Source organism: Canis lupus, chromosome 3, assembly GCF_048164855.1.
Source record: "Canis lupus baileyi chromosome 3, mCanLup2.hap1, whole genome shotgun sequence".
Lineage (NCBI taxonomy): Eukaryota > Metazoa > Chordata > Mammalia > Carnivora > Canidae > Canis > Canis lupus.
This window is the reverse complement of record NC_132840.1, coordinates 29026269-29044552: the sequence shown is the minus strand read 5'-3', so window position 1 is coordinate 29044552 and position 18284 is coordinate 29026269. Positions and strand designations below refer to the sequence as shown.

General features: G+C 48.6%; 1 protein-coding gene across 15 annotated transcripts in view; it reads right to left on the bottom strand.

The window, feature by feature from the left end:
• Positions 1 to 18284, bottom strand: part of NPHP4 (nephrocystin 4) — a 129984-nt gene that overhangs the window by 109123 nt on the left and 2577 nt on the right. For 13 of the 15 annotated variants that reach the window (XR_012027987.1, XR_012027986.1, XM_072819907.1 and 10 more), the window contains exons 3-6: positions 14101 to 14172; positions 13757 to 13858; positions 13168 to 13341; positions 7143 to 7295 (exon numbers count right to left, since the gene is read on the bottom strand). Coding sequence is in view for 13 of the 15 variants with exons in the window: in XM_072819907.1 (XP_072676008.1) it covers positions 7143 to 7295; positions 13168 to 13341; positions 13757 to 13858; positions 14101 to 14127 (456 nt within the window). In the remaining 2 variants the exon portion in view is untranslated. The remainder of the gene's footprint in view (positions 1 to 7142; positions 7296 to 13167; positions 13342 to 13756; positions 13859 to 14100; positions 14173 to 18284) is intronic. The other 2 variants (XM_072819914.1, XM_072819916.1) reach the window with 2 other exon arrangements.

The window sequence follows — 18284 nt, the reverse complement described above, 5'->3', positions numbered from 1 at the left end:
GCTCTGGACACGGAAGGTCCCCAGAATCGCATCTGCACTGGGGGAGCATGGGTGTGGCACCCGCCCCCAACACAAAGACCACCCCCCTCCAAGCAGGTAGCGGTAAGGCCGGGCTGCTGCGATGTGATTTAAACGTGGACTAATCCCCCATTAACGAGTCATTACCGTGGTGTCACCAGGAAAACGTTTACTGTAATCACAGACTGTCAGCCCAGGATAACAGAGAGACACATTAAAACATCAGCCATGAGATATAAATCGTTATTCTATTATCTTTTATTGCAAAATGATGAAATAATGACCACTTACAGCTGACAGGTGGTTGGACCAAAAGAGAATTATGTTTCTGTTTCTAAGACTCAAGAACTGTTTTGGAGAGCCCCACTGCAGAGTTGGGTTTGTCACTGTCTCACCTCTTATATTTATACCTGTGCACATCCGTGTTAGGAACACTACCCACTTTTCCTTTGGCAGTGAAACAAATACCTTAAACCGTGATGCAAAGCCACAGTCATCTCCTACCCAGAGGTCACCTTGAAATTGCTCTGCCTGGAGGCCCTGGGACCAGCTGCTTCCACACGTCCCAGGTTCAAATTTATGGCTGCTCCCTCTCCTTTCCGTTTACCCCAAAAACAACTGCTCTGAGACCAAAACAACAGGAGCAGAGCCCTGCTGTTGTCCATCTGCAAAGACCCCATCTTCAAGTGGGAGGGTCAGTGGTGGAAGTGCCACTTCCTGAACACGACCCGAGGTGTGAGGGGTGTTGCCCTGGCACTACTGGCCATGAAGGGCACATGGTCTCTTCCAAATATAATTTATGGACCCTTTGGTGTGGGAACAGCATCGTGCTAAAGAATTTCTAAGGAGCCTGAAAACACGATCCCACCCTCAAGTTCAGAGTTCAAATGTAAAGGCTAGATTAGGCAGGTAGAAATGGCAAATTCTGCTCAGGACCGACCAGAATCACGTGGAAGTAAAAGCCTCCCACGGGTGAGAGCACAGGGCAGCTCCACAGCTTGTTAGGAAAACCCAACAGGCCCTATAGTCACCTATGCTAAGCCCCAGTCAGCAAACCAAGGGACACAGACCCAACTGCAGTTCCCACTCTCCCGGGCTTGGAGCTCTGAGTGGGTGGATCTGGAATTCCCTGGTCAGCACCAGTGAGGTGATCTCCTGGTAGACCCTCTGCACCCCCGCACACACAGGAAGGTACCTTGCCTGAAAAAGTTTCTCTTTGCTAGAAACTTCTTCCTTCCCCATTGTATCTATAAAAGCCTTTCACTTTGTACAGCTTCCTATAGATCCTTTCTGGAGGCTAAATGGGATGCTGCCCAAATTATGAGTCGTGCATAAAGCCAATTAGATCTTCAAATTTACTCAGTTGATTTTTGGTGTTGTGGGTTCATTTAGATTTTATTTATTTGAGATAAGATCGAGGGAGCAGGAGGAGGGGTGGGGGTGTGGAGGGAAAAGGAAAAGCAGGCTCCCCGCTGGACAGGGAGCCCAACTCAGGGCTGACATGGAGCTTGATCCCATGACCCTTAAATCACAACCTGATCCGAAAGCAAATGCTTAACCCACTGACCCATGCAGATGCCCCTGATTTTTGGTTTTTGTCTTTTTTTTTAAGATTTTATTTATTCATGAGAGACACAGAGAGAGGGAGAGACAGAGACACAGGCAGAGGGAGAAGCAGGCTCTATGCAAGGAGCCTGACGTGGGACTTGATCCTGGGACTCCAGGATCACACCCTGAACCAAAGGCAGGCACTAAACCACTTAGCCACCCAGGGATCTCCATGATTTTTGGTTTTTAACAAGCTTTAATCCCCTGGTCACCTTGAGGGGACCGTCCCCAGGAGGGTAAAGTTGGGCCAGTCCAGCTCACCTGGTACCTAGGCATATTCCCACCTTACAGCCCAGGAACAAGCTACACTACAAATCCTGCCAGCATTCAGCTGAGCAAAAACTGCAAATAAGCCCTTCAGTCTAAGGACATTTAATTAACAACATGCAGCAAGCTTTGAGAGGAAAACCCTATGCATCAACTGAAATTGCATGATTAAAAGTTTGAGTCAAGCCCATCAAATTACCTGCAAGAGAAGGCCTCTCCAGACAGAAGAGGGGACCCTCGTTCACCCCAGTCACATCCCACTCATCTACATCTGACAGGTTTCCTCCCTGACAGGATAAACAGATTAATAAATCATGGAAATGCTCCTGTCTTAATGCCTTGATCTTCAAAAACATGGACACCATTTTGCCTCGGGGCCAGGTCCCCATTTCTCACCCACATGACAGAACTGAAATTGGGCCTCTGATGATGTGCCTCTGTGGAGAGACTGCAGCCAATGTGTCCCCAACGGCATTGCCACTCGACCTGCCCCCTTCAGTCCCCGAGCAGAAAGCTGATGGCACGGCCAGGGAAGAGCAGAGCAGAGATTCTAACAGTGCCTTCCAAACAATTTTTTTAAATAAACCTTTAATAGAATATCTTCAGGAAGGCAGAAAGATAACACTTCCTGCAGCTCCTACCTGCTAGCTCAGCCTCCCACCTGAGGGCTTGGGTGGTTCCTGTACACTTCCCACCTCAAGACTGAATGCTCCAGGCCTGGGGAACTCTGCTACATGAAACTCTGCTGAGAGATGCAAAGTCTCTAGTTCCAGAGTCAGAAGCTTCAGTCCACTGTTACCCACAGGAAACAACACGATAGATCCAGCCCCACTAGGAGACTCGTCCAGCCCCCCATGTCAGCGTGCCAAGGCTAAGGAGCCTGTCCAGAGTGACAGTGTAAACTTCAGCCCTGGCTGACATGGGGACACACTGTCTTCTCCAACCTGCTACAGCCAGCTCCTGAACAGAGCCTGGCATGATGCATCTGCTGAACAGATGCCCACTGCTTACTGGGTGTCTGTTGGTGAAGAACATATTATTTAGCACCCACGTAAACCTTATGACATGCGTAGTGTTCTCTCTCATGCCCAGATGAGTGAAATCAGAGTCAAGAGTTTGGGTCACTGGCCTAAAACCCCACAGGAATAAGTGAGAGCTCACTTCCATCCTACATCAACCCCTATATCCAAGGCCAGAGCCAATCCCACTCCAACCTAAAGGACACTTCCTTGGCTTACTCAGAAGAGTAAGCAAACGCAAATAACCCACAGTATATATTATTATGAATAGACAACACAAGCTGACAAATTTAAAGCTTTCTATCATCCCCCATGGTAGTTAAATCTCCGTACGACTAAGGCCCAGTGCTAGAAACATCCAGGAAAGTGATCATTCCTCCATATCTGGCTCGGCGTCCTGGGGGTACTTTCCGTAGAGCTGGAGAGGAAGGGGCCACGGTGAAGGACACTGCCCTAGGGCTCCTGCCATGGTCACATATGCTTGGGAGCTGCATAGAGGACACATGAGAGGCTGGCTATTGAGGGAGAACCAGCACGTGTTCAAGAAGTAAGGGATTAATCAAGTCACTTGGAAGAGCTTCCAGGACTTTCCTTGGGATTACATGGATATTCCTTAACAGCATCCACTTTTAAAGAGGGAATTACATGGTTCTCATTACTCTAACAAATAAGAACATTTGAGAATTGTTTCTCATGGTGTCACTTAAGGGAAGCAGAAGCCACCCAATTAGCTGTACCTTGAGCTCAAACACCTGGGTTACCTACTCCTCTAACAACACCCGGGGCCAAGGCAAGCTCTGGGTAGGTGCAAGCCTGGTCTGTGTGGCGGTGGTCAGTGGAGACCCCTAGGACTCCTGCCCAGTCACTCCCATAACATAAGAGGAGGAAGAAAAATGAGACTGTCACAGGAAGCCCGTGTGCGGTTAGTTAAGGGGAAAATTTAAAGGAGAATTATGTCCATCTCAGAAACTGCACGGTACTTTGGCTTCCCAGATTATTTTTTAAAAGATACTTTCTGAGAGGCTGAACAAATTATTAACCATCTCAGCAGAAGTGAAAGGCAATTCCTCTGCACGAGAATGGTCTGGAAGGACGGCCCAGAACTGCGGGCTGGGAGCTGAGAGGCTCCAGCAGGCAGCACCTAGGAGGCCGAGCCTGAGAGGGGAGGAATTCATCATTCACGGAAACATCAGCTCAAGTTCAAGGCAAGGTCTTTCTGCAGGACAGTGTTTGCCAAGTAATAAAATCAGGCCCACATATGACACCTAACGACTCAGTAAAAACCCTGAGCACAGGAGCTGGGTTCATTAATCTACATTTGACTGGACAGCCATGGTGATTCCAAAGATGCAGCCTGCCCACCTCCAGTCAGATCTCCCCACGCCACTGCTGGCCAGTAAGACCAGAAAACACAACCAATAAAATCAGAGAGAGACCTTCACCAAATTTCAGAATCCCCCTGAAAAGGGGCACCTGGTATTCACTTCCACGGGTATGCGGGCAGAGCGCACAGACCCTCCTGTGCATCAGTGCCCCGTGTGCGTGGAAGTACGGATGTGCACATAAGCTTGCGTGCATGCGCCACACAGGGGTTTTGCTTTCCTTAACTCAACTCAAGAAGAACCTATTTCCCTGTGTGCTGAGCACCAAGGAAAGGAGAGTAGTGCTGGGCTCGGTGAGGACGCAGCTGAAGGGCGCGGCCGACCGGAGCTCATTCCTGGGCCGCCACTGGCCTCTGCTGCTCGCCTTGGGCATAGCAGCTGGACGGCAGGGCTCCCTGAGCAGGTCCGGGCTCTGGCCTCACCTCCCAGCCGAAGACACTAGGGCCAGCCCCCGGCCCTAATGCACACTCCACTTCAGCAACTCCAAGACTGAAGGGTGCAGAATTTTCCAGAAACATTAAACCCTGAAGTCCTCACTAACCCAGAATCCCCTATCACCCTGCCCAGCTCAGCAGAAGACAAAATGTGAGGGCAGCCGAGGCAAAGCAGGGTGGCACTTGGCACCCTGGACCTGGGACTTGGCCGTGAGGGCTCAGGACTGGGAGACACCTGAAGTGTTGTGGTCCCACGAGTGGCACGGCAGCCAAGGTCTCTGGGGGTAGCAATGCTAACCCTAGACAAGTCCAGGAGGAGCAGGTCTGCTCTGAGGGCTGTTTTCTACCGTGACTGCAGTTCTAGAGGGTCACCATAGCCAAGCCACCCTGGGCAGAGGACATGACCCTATGACAGGGACGTCCCACCACTCACCATGGGCCAGGGAAGGGTGGGCTGAGGGGAGGATGTAGAAGAGGAACTCATTCCAAAACTACAACCGCAAAGCACTCAGTACTGATTTCAGTGCACGCCTCCCTCCCTCTACCCACAAGACTCTTCCAAACGGAAAGCCCAGGAGCAGACACTGGTCAGGGGAGGCTGCAGAGCAGGTGCGCTGCCCCAGGCACTCCCAGCCCCCTAATGTGCTGGGTTACTCTTCAAGGAAGGACATGGAACACCAGCCTCTGGAGGAGAGGGGTGGGAATGGAATCACATAAATGTGCTGTGAGCCAACGCTCAGCCCACAGTTAACTCCCTGGTAGGGGACAGCCATGTCACCATGGCCTTCATCATTCACTTGGTAACTGTCACAACACCAGGCTTCCCAGGGCCAGACTGTACCCACGACAAAGAGAAATTTGAACAGCCATGCCCTTGAGGGCCACCCTCAAAGGCAGCAGAGGCTGAGCTGAAGCCAGGTGATCAGCCACACCGGGGCCATGCTGCTCCTGGTGAACCCTGACCTGCTGGATCAGAGGCGTGAAGGCCACTCATCACCTGTGCTGATGAAACCCTGTAGGGAGTCACCGACAGGCCCACAGGTGACTCACACTCGGCACGGCAGGCCAGAGGCCTTTCAGCAGCACAACTTCTGTCCCCAGGACAACATTCCTGACGTCTAAGGGGTAGGAGCACCCTCCACTACCCTGTGATGGGAGGGCTCCCATCAGAATCAATCCAAGCCCCAACCACAATCCAACCATAATCTGGACTCTGGGTGGCAGCCAAATGCTGAGAGCAGCACATGCTCAGCTTACTTTGTTTCACGTCTGGGCCGGGTCAGTCCCCAGCAGCAAAGGGCTACCTTCGGCTCTGGTTACAGGCAGTGACACCTCCAAGAATGGCTATGGTCACAGCCACCTCCATTACTCACAGCACTACCTGCCCCTCGAGCCCACTCTGCCCATGAGAAAGATCACATCAACGGGGCCTCAGCCCTTTCCATACCTGTGACCATCACCCACATCAATCAAGCAGACCAACTGTGTTGGGAAGTGTGCCCCAGCGCTGGGCTCTGCCCCTGGTGTTTGCAGCCTGTGAGCGTGCAAGCCCTGCTCCACTCACAGTGCCTGTGCTCACAGACATCCAAAGGACTAGTCCCTCTTGCTGCAGGTCTGGCTTCAATGCTCGCTGCCAGGGAGGACCCTCCTTCTTTGCCCTCCCACGTCAGGTCTCCCCGTTCACCCCCAGGGACAGTTCTGGTCTCCTTCAGAGGCTCACCACAATTTGCAATGACCCTGTCACCTGCCTTTGTGTATCACCCCTGCTATACACCATGAGTGCCACGGCCATGCCACCCACCATCACCACTAGACGCTCAGTCCAAGGGCTGAGTAGAGGCTCGTATTGGGTGCCGCCAAACAAAGACAAACCATCTAGCTGCAGCCAGACACAACCATGCGGGCAAGACCATGTCACCAAGCAATGCCAATGCAGCCACTCAGGATGGAAACAGAAGGCATGGGTTCGAGTCCAGGCTCTGCCACCTGCTACCTGGGCAAGCCACCCTCCTTCTAAGCTGCAAGTGCTCATCTTTAAAAACAAAGAAAAAAGCCACAATGAAAGAAGGCAGACAAGGAGAGTGAGGGAAAACAGGAGAATCAGATGAGATCAATAATTTCCTAACTTTGTTCCAAGAACCCCAAGGGTCCTTGAAGGCGAGAAGACCTCCAGGAGCCCCCTGTCCTACCGCTTCGACCAGAGCCATGTGCTCTCATCTGTTCAGGATGTTTGGCCTCCACACAGATTTTGTTTAGAAATGAAGTGCCCCAGTGTTAAAACAAGCTTTGCAATGACCCATCTGCTGCTCAGTGGCATTTCTCGGGTCTGAGATGCACTGGTCGTGTCCCCAGGTCATAAGCCCCACACACCTGCTCTTGGCCACACAGCTGCCCTGCCTGCCACCATGGCCCACCTCATCAAAGATGATCCTAGACGGCTGCCTGGAAAGCTGCTCAGCCGGCCTCACCGCGGTCTTCCATGTCCTCCCGAAAAAGTGTCGGTAGGTGACATCAAAGAGAGACACACGCAGATGGCAGCCCACCTCCGAAAGCACCTCCAGCACTCCCTAGGAGACAGAAGGGTACAGGTCCTGAAGGGTTCTTGACATCCTGAGCCATCCCATGTGTGCTGACTGACCAGCTTGGTAGAATTGGATCACTTAGCATCTTTTAGGTGTCAATATCCTTGGGGGGAACTTTTCTCTCCCATGGCCAGCGGTCTTCAGGTTATGCATGAAAGTGCTTGGCCCTCCCGGCTACTTAGAGCACTGAAGCCCCGAGGCACAGACACGGGCATATATGCCCCTCCTGGGGCCAGCTAATTCCTATACAGAGTAAATGACTTGCCCTCCAGAACATCTAGGATGAGCAAACCAACCAATCCAGAGTTCACACTCCCACCTGGCCCTCCATCTGGCTCTTAGACTCGGGGAGACCACTGAGATTACTCACACCAGCCATCCTAAGCCTGGTCATCTGCTCAGCCTGCCTTGCACATTCCTCCCCACAGAAACAACAATGAAGGCTTTCAGCCACAGTCTCTCCAGCTGCTCTGCCTCCCGATCGACCCCATGCCACCCCGCGTGGCCCTATGTGGCCTGGTACACCCCCACCTCTTGGGAATGGCAATAAACGGTCTTCTCTAGGTTGCTCTCACTGGGCCTGAACAAACAAAATCCCACACCTGCCTGTGTCCCTACAGCAGCTGTGAGAGGTAGAGGGAGAAGCCAATGTGCCATGGAACTCAGCAGGGGTGCCTCACAAAGCACATGGGTGTCAAATCCCCGCACTGCATGCTTACATAGCTCTCAACTATTTTATCCATTACACCTCCCTCCAGCTACCACATGGAGGTGACTGGGTGACACCAGTGATGGGCCAGATGTGGGGAGGTGAGGAACAACAGCTGGAAGGACGGGGTGGCCAGCTGCCTCCAGGTGCCCAGGCCTCACCTGGGCCTAGTGCTGCAAGTCCTACATCCCTAGCGAAGGATGATGGCATGTTTTCTGCCCCGGGCTGCTGGGAATGAGGCAGTGTTGGGTACAGAGGTGTCAGACAGCTGACAGGTCTGGAAGAGGCATCTGAGCCCCGTTTCAATCACAGAGGTATGGGGGCCCCTTGGGACTTTGCAGACCTTTCTCAGACCTCTCTCGACACACGGGCTGCCTCTCTACCCATATGTTTTCTCAGGAACCTCCCCAGCTCACTCCCATGCCTTCCCTGAGCACTGCCATCTAGACACCTGCCCATCCTCTGACCCTGGTTTTTTTTTTTTTTTTTTTTTAAGATTTTATTTATTTATTATTTTTTTTTAAGATTGTATTTATTTTTTAAAAGATTTTATTTATTCATAGACACACAGAGGCAGAGACACAGGCAGAGGGGGAAGCAGGCTCCCCTACAAGAGCCTGATGCGGGACTTGATCCCAGAATGACAATCTGAGTCGAAGGCAGATCCTCAACCACTGAGCCACCTGGTTAAACTGTGGTTTCTGGGGCCAATTTCTTTCAGGGATGTTTGCTATCATCTAAAGTTGTCAATTCTCAAAGTGACTAAACTCGTACAAACATTGTAGGACTAAACTTTTTCATGTGTTTCCTACTTGGTCTTTTTTTTTTTTTTTTTTTTGACTTGGTTTTCCTTTAAATGCTATCTTTTCACTGATTTTGTACGTACAGCTGACCCTTGAAGAACACAGGTTTGAATTGCACAGGTCCACTTCTATGTGGTTTCATTCTGTTTTGATGATGTTTTGAGGATGATGGTACAGAACCGTAGATGTGTTTTCTCTTCCTTACACCTTAACAGGATTTTCTTTCCTATAGCTGACTTTATTATAAGAACATAGGATATGATACATACAGCATAAAAAAATACATATTAGTCAACTGTTTACATTCCCAGGAAGGATTCTGGAATAATAGTAGGCTATTATTTGTTAAGTTTTGGGGGAGTCAAAAGTTATGTGTGGATTTTTGACTGCGTTGCGGGGTCAGTGCCCCTAACCTCACATTGTTCAAGAGTCAACAATAAAACTTGTAAAATTTAGGGTTCCTGTGTTAAATCCCATCTGATTGTGAGGTACTATCCTTTACGTATATCACTAGATCTGATGTCCTCATAGTTTAAGAACTTTTGTGTTCATATTCATGAGGGATGTCTGTACTTTCTTGTGATATCCTTGCCCAAACTGGTTATCAGTTATGGCAGCCTCAAAATAACAGCTGGGAAGCATTCTCTCCTCTGTTTTCTGAATGAGTTTATCAAAAATTCAAATTAATTAATCTTCCTCTTATACTTTATAAAATCCAACAATGAAGTCATCAAAGTCTGGAGTTTCTTTGTAGGAAGCTGTTTAATTATGAATTCATTTATTTAACAAATATAGGACTTTTTATATTTTCTATTTCTTTTAGTGTCACTTTTGGCAAGTCGAGCTTTTCAAGAAATGTGTCTATCTCAACTAAGTTATCAAATTTGTTGGCACACAAGTTATTCATATCCCTCGACTTTTTAACATCTGTAGGATATATAGCAATGCTCCTTCTTTCCTTCCTAATATTGGCAATCTGTGTGTTTTCTTGCTCTTTTTTCATGATCAGTCTTGTAGGAGTTTATCAATCTTATTCATCTTTTCAAAGAACCAACTTCTGGCTTTGCTGATTTTCTCTATTATTTGCCCTTTCTTTACTGATTTCTGCTAAATGAGCAGAAATCTACCATTTTCTTCTTCTATTCTCTTTGGGTTTAACTTGTTCTTCTCATGTGATGCTTAAAGAGGACATAGAGGTCATCGAATTTATAACTTTCTTCTCCTCTTACATAGTCATATAAAGATGTAAATTTCCCTACAAGTACTAAACTACTCACACCCCATAAATTTTGGTCTGTTCTTCCATTACTCAGTTCAAATTATTTTCTAATTTCCCTATGAATCCTTCTTTGACCCAAGGATTAGTTGTTAGTATGCTGTTTAATTTCCTCCTGTTTGAGGATTTTCTAGGTATCTTCTTGTTCATTTCTAATTTAACATCATACAAGTCAGTGAACATATATATACTCTTTATAAATTCCAATCCTTTTAAATCCATTGAGACTTATTTTCATGGCCCAGCATATGGTCAATCTTGGTGAATGTCCCACATGCACTTGAGAAAAACGCGTATTCTATTTGTTGGTTATAGTGTTTTAGAAATGACAGTCAGGTCAGAGTGGTGGATGGTGTTTCAATCTTCCAAATCCTTATGAGTGTTCTGGTTCATTTGTTCTATCAATTATTGAGAGAGGAGGGCTAAAAGTCTCCAATTGTGATGGTGAATATGAATGGAGCTCCCTTTAGTCCTACACAATTTTGATTCACGTGTTTGGAAGCTGTGTCGCTGGGTGCTGCGCACAAAGGCGCAATCACAGCTTGCCCAACCATTATGCCAAACTATTGCCAAACTATTGTGCTTTGAAAGGCCAGTATAGGGGCACCTGGGTGGCTCAATTGGTTAAGTGTCTGCCATCAGCTTAGGTCATGATCTCAGTGTCCTGGGATCAAGAGCCGCATTGGACTCCCTGCTCAGTGGGGACTCGGCTTCTCCTTCTTCCTCTACCCCTCCCCCCTCCACTCACACTTGCTCTCTCTCAGATAAATAAATAAATAAAATCTCTTAAAAAAAAAAAAAAAAAGCCAGTATAGGAGGCTGGCCCTTGGATGGAGGCTGGGCACTTAGCATTCAGGAGGGTTCCCATCACCATACTGACAACGGCACCCTGTGCCTAAACTGTATACAGTGGTTTACGCTAAACACCTCCTTTCTTGCTGGGAGTGTGGAATCTGGAAACATGCTAGGCAGAGGATACCCGCCTGACCAGTCCTCAAACACTGTGGCCACTGAGTGTCTAACGAGCTTCCTTGCTGGGAACATTTCATACGTGTTGTCATGACTCGTTACCGAGGGAACTGAATGTGTCCTGTGAGGACCCTTGAAGCACATGCCTAGCCCCCCCACACTTTCCCCCATATGCCTTTCCTATTGCTGATCTTACTCTATATCCTTTCACTGCAGTAAACCTTTTCTATGAGGCTGATTATATGCTGACACATGTGAAGTCTTCCCAAGGAATCACTGAGTCTGGGGGGTGGTCTCACAGGTCTCAACAGAGGTACATGCACATTTAGAACTGTCCTATCTTCCTGACTGCATCATTATGAAATGCCCCTTCATCTCTGGTAGTACTCCTCACCTTGAAACTGACTGTCTGACATCACAGCACAAAGGCTTCTTACAAGGTCTACATGGCCTGTATTTTCTCCATCCTTTAACTTTCATAGGTACAGTTCATTTCTTTCTGCTTAAAGTGTGTTTTTTTATAAGCAACCTATAAATGGTCTTAACAATAATTTGAAACACGTAACTCTGAGTCAGGAACTCCATTTGGAGGAAGTATTCCACAGACATATATGTACATATGTGTAAATGAAGTTAATCACTGTAGCTGTGTCTGTATTGCAAATGACTGAGAAAAAATCTACATGTTCATCAATAAAGGTCTGGATAAATACAGGCAGGTTCATCCAGAGAAATACTATGTTGTCTTAAGAGAGATTGTTCATGTCATTACATGAACAATCTATAGGACATATTACTAAGAATATTTTTTAAGCAAAATAATACAGGTATATTTACCTGCTGTGTTTGCTTAGAGTTTCCAGAAAGTTACACAAAAAAGCAGGTCACACTAGCTGAGTCTAGGGTGGGACACTGCTGCCTTAGGGATTCTGTGTAATTATACACTCTCCTCACGTACCCTAGTGAATTCTGAACACTGATAATTACCTTTTCAAAAGTAAATAAATACAAATAAACAAAATAAAATAGGAAAATAAATAAAATTTCCTTCCTAAAATTCCTAAGAGAGAGGACAGCACTGTCCACTACTCTGTGAGCTCCTATTAGGTGGAAGTCACTGGCGCTGGGTGACCAGGCAGGAGCCCAGCTGGCCACCTGGATTGGGGCACCCCACGCACCCGGCTGCAGTCCCCTCAGGCTGTTTCCCGCTCTGTGAAATCCAGTAGCGACGGACCCCACTTCAGAGGGCTGCTGCAAGGAGCAGGCCAACTGGAACAGGAAAGTGTTGGGGTACTAGTAAGGCTGGAAGAGCAGCAGCCACCATGGGGCAAGCACAGTGGCCACACACAGCAGTCGCTGGATTAGAGGGCTTACAAGCGAATGCTATAGGGTGTGAGTGATATCAAAGAAGTGAGCTCTTACAGATCCAGGCCCCCAACAACTAAATACATGGAGAATCACTTGTCTATCTGCAGAGGAGAACATAGCCTTGCCAAGCCAAACCCTATGAAAGTCACATGTTCACACTGGCAGGTCTGGATCCTTCTCATGCGTCCCACTGGGTGTCCCACTGGGTCTCACTAGAACCATCCAATTACATGGGTGCTCTGTGGGCAGCGCAGAAGTACCAGCTTCTCTAGCAGTTTTCCTGCCCCTGAAGGACACAGATGAAGCCAGAGCCACAGAGCAAGGGCCTGAGTGTGCAGGACGCTATGGCACATCCAGGCACACAGCTTCAGCCAGAGCTCTGCCCTTGTGGTTCTAACTGCCAGGCTGCAAGCAGGCTGCTTGAGTCGTGCATGAGCCCACCTCCTGCAAACCACCCAGCTCAGAAATAATGCAGGAAATCATATTACCTGGATTTTAAAATGGCCTCACTGTGGGCAGAAAGAAACCTTCACCCAGTGTCAAAAGTGCTGACCGAGTTGCTGAATCACGCATGTGTTCTCTTTGCTGATGAGCCACTTTGCCTCCAAATAATGCCAAGGCCCAAGGTAATGGGTATGGTGGTAAGACTCAAATAAATAAGTGAAAATCAATACCCTCTCAGCTGAGAGCAGGAGCAACATATATAGGAAAATAAATAGCAAATTTCTATACCTGCTTAATTAGTGGCCCGTCAAGCCACTTCAGGACACACTGAAATGCTGTTGATTCCTTTAAAAGCTGGCGTGCTCTCTGTGGGTGGGGAGGGACCAGCACGTTTTGGTCAAAAATCCTGAGCCAGTCATTCATTCTGCCAGTCCCGAGGGTCACTTCGGCCTCTAGGAGTACCTGCACAATTTGTGTTCAAATAAATAAAGGAGTTACGAAGGCCATAGTGCACAGAGCAATTCTGAAAGTTTCCTACCTCCCCTTGCATCCCAGAGGAACCACCATCCCCAAAACCCACACTTTGCAATTCCTCCCCTGCATCCCCAGTGCAGCACACTGGTATCTGTGCCACCTTCCCCTGGTAAACACACCCATCTTGCTCCAGATCATCTCTCTACCCCTGCTTTCAGGAGCCAACTACAGCATGACCATGCTGGCCTCAGTGACTAGTGCAGAAATAGGTATATGCAGGGCTGCTTTGTACAGCTGCAGAGGTTGAGCACTACATGACAGTGCCAGGCCTTGGGGACTGGGGCTATCTTGGAAGGGACTAGGAAGCATGACCCAATCAGAGCCAAGGAGATGCAAATCTCACAGTTTCTGCTGGCTCTGCTGAGGGAAGGGAATACTCTTCTGCAGCCCTCGAAAGAGAGGTCATCAGTATGAAGCTGTCCGGAACCACCGTGGGAGCAGCTTCCTTGAGACACACATGAAAAAAGCAAGCAGAGCAAAAGCACAAGCAAGGGTCAGTGGATCTAGGTGTCACAGTTAGAGCCCTGGCCTGAGGAGACCCTAAAGCACCCCAGGACTGCTCAGCTACATTAATACAGTCTCTCGTTGCCAAAGCTGGTTTGGAACAGATTTTGAGTGTTATGGGCTTTTTGGTGACCTGGCTCACTGAGGACATCATCCACCTTCCCACCAGATAGAGATCTGTACCTTCTCTAGCCTCTTTTCGGCTGACATACAATCTTAAGATCTTGGCTTTGATAGGAGGCTGAATTCTGCACACTAAAATGACAAGCAAGATAAGGCAGCAGATTTGGTCTCCTAAAACAGAGGTACTTTAAATGGGTTCCCCAGACTCTGCGGTTCCCCGGAGTTGTCAAAAGCTCAATGTCAAAGCTATTTTCATAATATTCAGATGTTATTTGCCTTTTTCACCGTGTCGATGTTTGGGCTGATGAAGCAAAGGGAAGAGTGGGCACACTGGCCTCAGTGCACCGAGGCAAACCTCTGGCCGTCGTGCATTCTTCACCACTCACAGCAAGGGCAGAGTCCCCAGTGAAGCTGCAAAAACTATGAATTTTATTACATCTTGATCCTTGAGACTGGCATTTTTAATACTCTGTGATGAGAAGGGAAAGACAGGGTAGCCCTGGTGGCGCAGTGGTTTAGCGCCGCCTGCAGCCCAGGGCGTGATCCTGGAGCCCCGGGATCAAGTCCCACGTCGGGCTCTCTGCATGGAGCCTGCTTCTCCCTCTGCCTGTGTCTCTGCCTCTCTCTCTAGCTGTGTCTCTATGAATAAATAAACTTATAAAAAAAAAAAAAAGAAAGAAAAGAAAAAAAGAGAAGGGAAAGACACAGCAAGCATTGCTGCTGCAAAATGAAGGGTACTGGTCATCTCAGGGTGAGGCTGCTGTGAGCCTCTGTGGCACACTCAGGACCCACTGCTCCTGTTGTCTGGTGATGCTATCTTTTTTTTTTTTTTTTTTAAGATTTTATTTGAGAAAGAGAGAGAGAGAGAGAGCATGAGCAAGGGAAGGGGCAGAGAAAGAAGCAGACGCCCCACAGAGCAGGGAGTCCGATTCAGGACTCAATCCCAGGACCCTGGAATCATGACCTGAACCAAAGGCAGACACTTGACTGAGCCACCCAGGTGCCCCTGGCAATACCATCTTTACTAAAAGAGTAGCTGAGAGACAGACTGAGCTTACTCAAACTCGGGCACTTTGCAGTCTCTCAAACGTGAACTAAATGAGTCTGTCACTTTCAAGGAAAACTGGTAATAAGAATTGGGCTTTCAGGCAAAAATCAGAATTGGGAAAATCTGTATCCTCCACTGTGATTCTGACAGCTTCCTCCTCCTTAAAGACGTGCTTGACAAGATGGATGGTGACTGTGACAAAAGTGATCTTCTGAAACTACGATTAAATGCACACTATTTGGAAGATCAGCATACCTTAGAAGCAGTGTTCTCCAAGTGAGCAGTGCATCATGATATAAAAAAGCCTGCATGAGTAAAAGATCCATCCACAGTGCAGGACAGGGCAGCCCTGGTGGTGCAGCGGTTTGGCGCCGCCTGCAGCCTGGGGTGTGATCCTGGAGACCCGGAATCGAGTCCCACATCGGGTTCCCTGAGTGGAGCCTGCTTCTCCCTCTCCCTGTGTCTCTGCCTCCCTCTGTGTGTCTATGAATAAATAAATAAAATCTTTAAAAAAAAAAAAAAAGTGCAGGACAGACCAAAGGACTTTAAAGTACCGGAGCACGCAAACTTCACTGGCAGGGTGCCAAACTCCACACTGCAACAAACTTTTAAGAAACTACCACTCGCAGTGGCGCTGGCGTTGCATTTGGATGAAGAATCAAAGGAGAATGCCACAATTACCTGAGACTCTGCTCCCTTCTCCGCATGAGGCTGTTTCTTTCAAATACTTCAACCAAAACAACTTTGCTCAACAGGTTAAAAACAGAAGCCTAAGGGCGCCTGGATGGCTTAGATGAGTATCAGACTCTTGATTTCAGCTTAGGTCACAATCTCAGGGTTGCACTCAGTGGGGAATCTGCTTGAGAGTATCTCCCTCTTCCTCTCCCTCTGCCCCTCCCATTGTGAGTGCTCTCAAATAAATAAATCTTAAAAACAAAAAGAAAGAAGCCTATATGAGACCCAGCTGTCCATTAAGCCAGACATTACAGAAATGTGCAAAAATGCAAAACCACCCCTTTTCCTGCTAATTTTTTTATTCTGGAAAACAGCTGGTTTTCATAAAAAATACATTTTATGCTAACATGTAACAGGTCTATTGTTATCTCTACATGAGCAATAACATTGCTAACATCTCTCAGTTTTCATTTCCAATACAGTTAAAGCTGGTAGACATAATAATTAAAGTAAACAAAAGGTCTCTGGAGTCCTCGGCAATTTTTTAAAGGGTAAAAGGTACGAGACCACAAAGTGTGAGAAAGGCTATTCTAACAGGACCCAAAAGATGAGGGCTTTGTACAGCCAGGCCACCCTCCACCTTTGCAGGCTGTGTGGGGAGCGGAGAGGATCCCCCAGAGCACGGACATGGCTGGCGTGAAAAGCTCTCCCACACCCAGCATGCCCAGGCACAAAGGCCCAGCACCCACACCCCACAGCCCCTGCAGGCAGGCATGCAGTGCAGCATCCAGATCTAGACTGTCACCATGTGAGCAGTGAGGCACACATGCATTGCGTTTTCTGTTCTGAGCAGTTACGTCTGCTCAGTATCCCCTTGTTTTAAGGAATGACCCTACAATCCAGTGTGGGAAGGCTGTCCACAAATCTAGGCAGAGCACTGTAGTGATGGGCTCAAGATGAACACGTGACCCACACTGTGCCAATCATCATCTCCCCCAGGACTCCAGCCGCGGTTCCCTCTGAAGAGGCTGTCTCTGCTGAGAGGGCAGGAGCTGCTGGGCCAGCCTGAATTCCAGGGGCTACCCTGCCACTTCAGGGAGAGCCTGAGGTCAAAGGGTGTCCTGCCCACAGAGCCCAGACCCCTAGGGGGAGAGAGCCTGATGGAAGGCAGCCCCCACTCCCATAGCAGCCGAGGTGTAGCAGCCAAGAAAAGCCCATGGAGGCTTTCCCTGGTGGCTAAATGGCCCCCAAAGAAGTCCCGGTCCTCATCCCCAGGATCTGTGAATATGGGACTTCGCATGGCAAAAGGGACTCTGGGAGTGTGATTAAGTGAAGGGTCTTAAGGAGGGGAATGGATGACAGGAGCCACCTAGATCCACCTGGATGACACAGGTGGGCCTGATGTAGTCACAAGGATCCTCAGAAGAGGGAGGCAGGAGGGTCACAGAACAGGTCGAGTGACCACGAAACAGACAGAGAAGGGAGGGAGGGAGGGGTCACAGGCCAATGACCAGCTAGAAAAGGCAAGGAAGGCTTCTCCCCTGGAGCTTTCATAAGGAACACAGCCCTGCCCACACCTTGATCTGAGCCCAGTGATATTGAATTTGGACCTCTGACCTCCAGACCTGGAAGAGGGTAACTGTGTTGTCTCAAGCTGCCCAGATTGTGGTATCATTACAAAAGCCACAGGCACTCACACAGGTGTCTACCACTAGTAAGCAGCAGAGGCCTGATACCCAGCAGGAGGGCCACATGCCCAGGAGAGCTTCTTGGAGGCCCTGGGGGCCAGTGACTGGGCCCACCTGGCCCCTGTGCTTCCCATGGTTGCAGCACTCGCCACCTGTCCTGTGAGGGTCTGCCTGCTGGCCAATCACTTGCACGAGGGGATCTATTTTGTTGTGTCCTTGGTACCTGGCTCACCATCTGAACTCAACAAATTTTCATAAAATCAAAGTCTCAATAAAATTGACTCCCAAGCATTTTTTAAAGAGAAATTTTTGGGATCCCTGGGTGGCGCAGCGGTTTAGCGCCTGCCTTTGGCCCAGGGCGCGATCCTGGAGATCCGGGATCGAGTCCCACATCGGGCACCTGGTGCATGGAGGCTGCTTCTCCCTCTGCCTATGTCTCTGCCTCTCTCTCTCTCTGTGTGTGTGTGACTATCATAAATAAATTTTTTTAAAAAATTTTTAAAAATTTTAAAGAGAAATTTTTAAAAGAAATGTTTTCTCATTGACTTTCATTAAAAAAAAAAGGGGGGGGTGTTAATTCATACAAAGTGAGTGTCACTACGGATTGAAAGTCCCTGTCAGGAAGTCCCCCTGCCTAGGGAGCACCGTAGCCAAGCATCACCTCTGAAAGGGGCCTCTGTGCAAGGCCCGCACTGTTTCCCCGGCTCCAGGACTGGGTCTCTTTTGCAGGCCCTTCCAGACTTTGCTCATTGGGCCCAGATTCCTGAGCCAGCACCTACCTCCCCACCCCCTGGCTACCACACTTGGCCAGCAGATGCTGAAGGACGCTCCTG